Genomic DNA, 6,147 nt, shown 5'->3' with positions numbered 1-6,147 from the left:
CCAGACGGCCATGGCGCCCAGGCCAGGCTGTGCCCAGCACGGCTGCGCTTCCCCTCGGCAGCAGCCAGCTGCCACCTGGGCTCTGAGAGCGGAGGATTCGCCCGCTCCCAGCAAGAGGCACCCAGGGCCCGGCTGCTGTCTCTTACAGCTCCAAGGGCCTCCTTCCAGCCTGCCTCTGCCGGGGCTCAGGCTGCTCCGGCCCCTGCTGGGGCTCTGCTGGGGCTCCAGCCCAGGCAAGGCCGGGCCCGCTCTCACCTCACAGGCGCTGACAGCTCTGCGCCACAAGAGACCTTCCCGAGCACCCTCTCTGATCTTTCTGCTTTCTCACTTGAGCAAGGCTCTCCTCCAGCCAAAGAGATTATTGCATTTAGGGCTACAAATCCAAGTGGCAGGAACCCCATTGCTCTCCAGTCACAGCTGAAGGCCTGCATCTGCACAAGATGTTTGGGCTGCCTCATTCTTCCTTTGGTTTTGCGTTCAAATGCCATTGCCCTTTCTGCCTCAACTAGAAATACCACAGCTGTGCCATAACCAGCCAGTGGGTCATATTCCAAAGGCAGTGCAGTCTGGAGAGGATGAATGAAGAAGAGCCCTCCTCACTTATGAAACCATACAAAAAAAAGCCATATGTGTGACTTAGTACCAAGAAAAAACTATTGGTAATTCAGAAAAAAATGTTGAATTTTCTGAAGGGGTCAGAAGGAGGAGAATCTTCCAAGTGAGTTGATGTTTCAGAAACTTTATTAATTACAACTCTAATCTATAATTCTATGCTACAAATCTCTTTAGCAACCCTACTCTACAATCCTACTCTAAATTGGTAACAGAGATAACATCTTGAAATGATTGCTATGTTCTCATCTCCTAGGGTTAGGCTTAGTTTTAGGCTTAGACTTAGGCTTAGGCTTAGACTTAGGTTCCTGTTTGGGTTTCGGTTTAGGCTTTGGCTTAGGCTGAGGGTTGGGGTTAGAGAAAGGGTAAGGGTAAGGGTAAGGGATAGAGATAGGGTTAGGGTTTGGGTTAGCATTTAAGGTTAGGGTTAGGTTTTAGGTTTAGAGTTTAGGGTTAGGGTTATTTGTCTTCTTCACTGAGTTGATGACTTGTGCCAGGATGAATGGTGGCTTGGCTGAAGTTACAAATGGATGCTGTCCACCAAAAAAAAAAAAAAAAAAAAAAAAAAAACAAAGAACAGTGAACCATTACTTTCCAAGCTCATTGCTTCAGGGACTCAATCAGGATACATCAAGTTCCTGGAAAGACCCAGAAAGAGGAGCAATGGGACCATCTGCTCCCCAGTCATCCCCAATGTGCAAGACCTTGCCATCACAGGCAAACCTGGCCCAGAATCCCACTCATCTGTTTATTGTGATGTCTTCATCATGCTGGGATTTTTGCCCTGCCAGTGCTCTAGAAATGGTGCTTTCTGTCCCGGGGTTTTCTTCCTTTCAGGAAACTCCAATGACTCACATAGGTCCCTGCCTTTGAAAGACAGGCACTGTGCTGATTCCCACAGGGACAGAAAGCAGTGTCTGCCTTTCCATGCCCTGCCCCTCGTGTGCTGGTTGGCACCTTCCTTCCCAGCAGGGCCAGCCCAGTGGCACTGGGCCCTGCATTTCCCTCTCTGCCACACAACCTGGCAGTAACCCTGGCACAGTTCCCATCTGCTTGAGCGTGCCAGGCAGCAGATGGGGCTGGGACAAGTCCCTCCCAGCTGTCCCTGTTTGCATGGCAGAAACCTCTGAGGGTGGGCCGGGGGGCACCAACCAGAGCCCCTCAGAGGCTCAGAGTGAGCCCCCCACAGCCCCTCCTGCCCACAGCCAAATCTCTGGCCCTTAGGCTGGGACTGGCTTCCTTGGGTTCCTCCACCACCATTTCATGTCTCTGTACCCTGCATTGCTCTACTTCAATTCTTTTGCCATTAGATAAAACTGAATACTCCACCAAATCACAAAAGAGGGCAACAGACACAGTCAGAGGACAGAGCACCTCTCCTCACAGGAAATGCAGAGGGAGCTGGAGTTATTCAGTTTTGTGAAGGACAGGCCCCAGGGAGACTTTATTGCCACTTTCCAAGACTTCAGAGTGGCTTTGAAGAAAGTGGGGGACATCTTTTTTAACAGGGCCAGTTACAATAGGATATGGACAAATATTTTTAAACACTAAGGGCATCTAATCAGAGTAGGTCTAAGGAAGAACTTGTGTACTCAGAGCATGGTGCCACCCTGGCACAGCTTGCCCCAAGAGCTTGTAGGTGCCCCATCCCTGCAACCATTCCGGCTCCGGTGGCAACGGGCTCTGAGCAACCTGATCTCTTTAAAGATGTCCCTGCTCATTGCAGAACACTTGCACCAGAGGACACTTACAGGGCCCTGCCAGCCCAGCCCAGTCTAGGATTCCTCACCATTTTCATTTGAAGAGCAGCAAGAGTGGAGGTGAGGAGGAAGGGGGCTCATCTGCTGCCTTGGGCTTGAGTGGAGGAGGAGCCCATCCCTCAGAGCCTGTTTCACCTGCAGCCCCTTCACATTTTACCTGCAGGAGCTCCTTGGCAGACCAGCGCTGCTCCTCGTCTGTCTGCAGGCAGCAGCTCAGGAAGTCACGCAGCAAAGCCAAGAGGAGCTTGGGCTGCCGCAGCTGTGGAGTCCCTACTGTGGCTATCAGGTATGTAGCCTGGAGAGAAAGAAGACACCAGGCTCCACCTCCTGCTTTCACATCTCTAAGGCTCTCCCAGATCCCTTTGTTTAACCTCTGTTCTTCAGTGGCAGTTTCTGCCCTGGCACAGACCCAGAGATGACTTTCCTTTACCAACCAAAAACCCAAACCCCGATGCAGCCACAGCTTTTCCACCATCCTGCAGATCTTGCCTTGGCAGCTGATTTCATTGCTAACCTAGTTAGTGGGAACTACATCAGCAAAAGGACATTTGCTTCTCTGAGGATTCATGCCAGCTTGAGATGGTTTTTGGAAGAGGGACTTTGCTATACTAACTAATTTCAAGGGTTACTACATGAAAGGCATCTCTGCAGTGCTTGTTGGTCCTTTAAGCGCACGTGCCCTAGAACAAAACTCATCCAGCTTTTTGTGCTGTTCTTGAAAACAATGGGAATTGGAAGAAAAGAAAGGAAATCCATCAGTTAATACCCAGGTAGGAAAACAAACATTTACAATCTCCTCTTCAACACAGACACATTAAGATGCCTGCACAAATGTATTGGGATGAAAATGCCTGCTTGGGCACACAGGAGCCACTTGCAGCTCTGTCTCTCAGCAGTCTGAAAATTTCAGCTTCCCATTTTTGCAGCCAAAGAAAAATTGTCTAGGTCAGAAGGAGAGGTTCCATCCCTATGGACACCCTCTAGTCATTTGGCTGCTCAAGTCAATGCATTAATGGTAGGCCCATGCCAGAAAGTGCCAGGAAACAAACAGGAGGTTTTGGCAGGCTCTCCACATCACCAGGCTCTGGCTTGGTGACATGCAGAATGTTGCTTGGACTAGGAGAGAAACACGGTCACTGAGTGTTTTAGCAGCACTGCACAAGAAGCAGAAGAGACTCTGTGCATTACACCCTCATGCCCATGTTTTCCAGTGAGAAGAAACTGCACACAGGGTTAGGTTCCTCTCTAAAGACCACGGTTTTAGAAACTTTGTTGGGTTTGGGTTTCCTTCCTTCATTTCTGGAAAGATAACAACACTTTTAAGATGCTTTTTCCCTGTTATTAAGGCCATCTACAAAGACAAAAGAACTGGGACCACTAACCCAAAGGAAAGTGTTGAGTGAGAATGGAGTTTGTTTGCATGTGGTAAGGCTTGAGTTCCCCCACTGATGCAAGCAAAAGTACAGCAGATGCTGATGTGTTGCAGGGACATTTGTAGGAGGGGACCTTGGTGGAAGTAGTTCCAGCAGATGGCAATGGGATTTTGTCCAGTGGCACACAGGACATGGGACAGGTGAGAAAGACAGTGGGATCAGTGAGTATTTGCTCCTTACCGTGCCAGAACTTTCGCCCAAGTAAGGAGGTTCTTGTTCTATCATTTCAATTCCCACAATTCCAAAAGACCATATGTCCACTTTGGGGCCATATGGTTGACCTGTCACCACTTCAGGCGCCATCCACCAAGGAGTCCCGGTTACCGAGCACCGTCTGCTCTGCTCAGGGCTGAGCTGAGTAGCGAGGCCAAAATCAGCTGAGGAGAAAACAAAATACTGGTTTTATCTGAATTCTGTGCAATTAGGAAAGCAAGCAAAAGAATTCCCCAGTAGAAGTTTGAAATTGCTCTGTTGAATCTCCTGGCATTGGCGACTTTAAAAATCCCCCCATGTTTTACACTGCATACAGCAGTGGCTTTTGTTCTTTGGAGACTTTAGACTTGTAACTCCCTCCCTCTGGAAGGGACCCACACAGAGCAAGGCCACTCTTGACTGCTTGTGGCTCCTTCTACCTCTGTGCACATTGCAACTGTGCCCTCAGCTCGCAGCAGGGGTCCCTGCACTGCCACCAGCACCATTTTTGGGGAGCTGGCAGTCACGCCAAGAAGCCCCACACCCACATCCCTGGAACGCTGCACCTGACCAAGAATATACTGACCCAGTTTGACAGAACCGTCCGTTCTGAGAAGGATGTTGTCACTCTTCATGTCTCGATGGATCACATCGTTTGCATGAAGAAAATCCAGTCCTTGCAGGCACTGAGCGAGAAAACAGAAACAGAAGAGCAAAAATGAGTGATGTGATTTCATCACACAAGAAAGGAAACAAAGAATCTAAAAGATTCCCTCTCCAGGGGAATGGGGAGTAATGGCAGAACAGTCATGGCCACTGAGACGAAGAGCTTTCTGCTCCAACACTTGCAGAGCAGGACCTTTCTGAGGAAAGGCACGTCAGCTTTTGAAAGAGCAACAGCACCTGCTGTTGTAGGCTGTCCCCTGCCAACCAGCCAGGATGACTCCTGCTGCAGCGCATGTGCTCAGAAGCAAAGAGCATTCTGGCTGCACTCCTATCCTTTTTAGCTGAGCACTGAGAGAAACGAGTCTCTCTCTTCTTTCTTTGCTCTTTGTTTCAAATCCTGCCACCAGCAACTTTGTTTTACAGGCAAGGAATGCAGTGAAGACAGACTCCAGGCAAACATTTAGAGAGGCAAGGTGGAGAACAGCAACTACAAATACAAGAGACAGAGTGAGAATACAACAGCAGGAGATAAGAGTACTGGCACTGAGTACAGGGAGTGCAGGGGCACTGGCAGGCCTTTCACTTGAGATGCTTTTACTTGCCCATAGCATACCAGCAACACAGAAACAAAGCTCGGCACAGGAAACCTCTCCTGTTCTGAGCCCCTGTTTCCCAGACAATCCTGCCCAAGCCCTTGGAAACACAGATGGGATTGCTGACCTCCCAACTGATGGCTGCCATCTCATCTTCAGACAGGAAGGTCTGGCTGACGATGTCGCTCAAGACACCTCCATCCATGTACTCTATAACCAGCAAGAGTTCCTCGCCCAGAAGGTAGCTGAAAGAAGGAAACAAGGGGGTAGAGATGAACATGCATGGCTACGCTGATTTTTTGCTTCCAGGTTTCTTATTTCCAGATGCCTTTGTGACAAGGACAGAATCAAAGGAATGGACATTCCCTCTTGGCTGTGCAATATTTGCAATCTGTGCAGTCTCATAGAGAAAGACACATCTGTGAAAAAGGAGATGTCTTAGATGGGCAGCAAATGAAAAGTGCAGTTTAGAAACAGCCCAGATAAAAACATGCCAGGCATGGTGTTTCTGGAAATAAGCACCTAGTCTTCCTGGCATGCATAGCAATGGCAAAGAGGGGCAACAATCCAAGGGAAATCCACTTTAGGATGGTTCATCTGCACTTAAGAAACTTTAAAAAATCAATCCCAAATAAATGAGGAGGCAGTGAACTTTGAGGCTATTGAGTTAGGAAGATACAGCTGATCCAGGTTTTGAATAATTTTGGAGTAATTATCAATATAGGTGTGCCAGGGAAGACTCATGCAGACAAGATGCACTCTCTTCTCATCCATTGGAGATGAGTAGAGAAATATGAATAAATAAAAATTACCAGCTTTACTTGCTGTCACTGACCAAAGTGGGTTTTTAACCTCTCATGTTTGCTTTATGTAAACACACATCCATGGGAT

General features: G+C 48.6%; 1 protein-coding gene across 1 annotated transcript; it reads right to left on the bottom strand.

Annotated features, from left to right (window-relative positions):
* Positions 1-723: 723 nt before the first annotated feature.
* LOC134430074 (serine/threonine-protein kinase PAK 1-like) lies at positions 724-4,834 on the bottom strand. The gene is made up of 4 exons (XM_063177550.1): positions 4,584-4,834; positions 3,986-4,182; positions 2,530-2,667; positions 724-1,145 (listed from the first exon to the last, which is right to left on the bottom strand). The coding sequence occupies exons 1-4, from the start codon at positions 4,732-4,734 to the stop codon at positions 1,053-1,055; spliced, it is 579 nt and encodes a 192-aa protein (XP_063033620.1). The 5' UTR covers positions 4,735-4,834; the 3' UTR covers positions 724-1,052.
* Between the last annotated feature and the right edge of the window lie 1,313 nt (positions 4,835-6,147).

This window comes from Melospiza melodia, chromosome 27 (assembly GCF_035770615.1).
Source record: "Melospiza melodia melodia isolate bMelMel2 chromosome 27, bMelMel2.pri, whole genome shotgun sequence".
Lineage (NCBI taxonomy): Eukaryota > Metazoa > Chordata > Aves > Passeriformes > Passerellidae > Melospiza > Melospiza melodia.
Note: the sequence above shows the minus strand (reverse complement) of the source record. Positions and strands in the feature narration are given on the sequence as shown.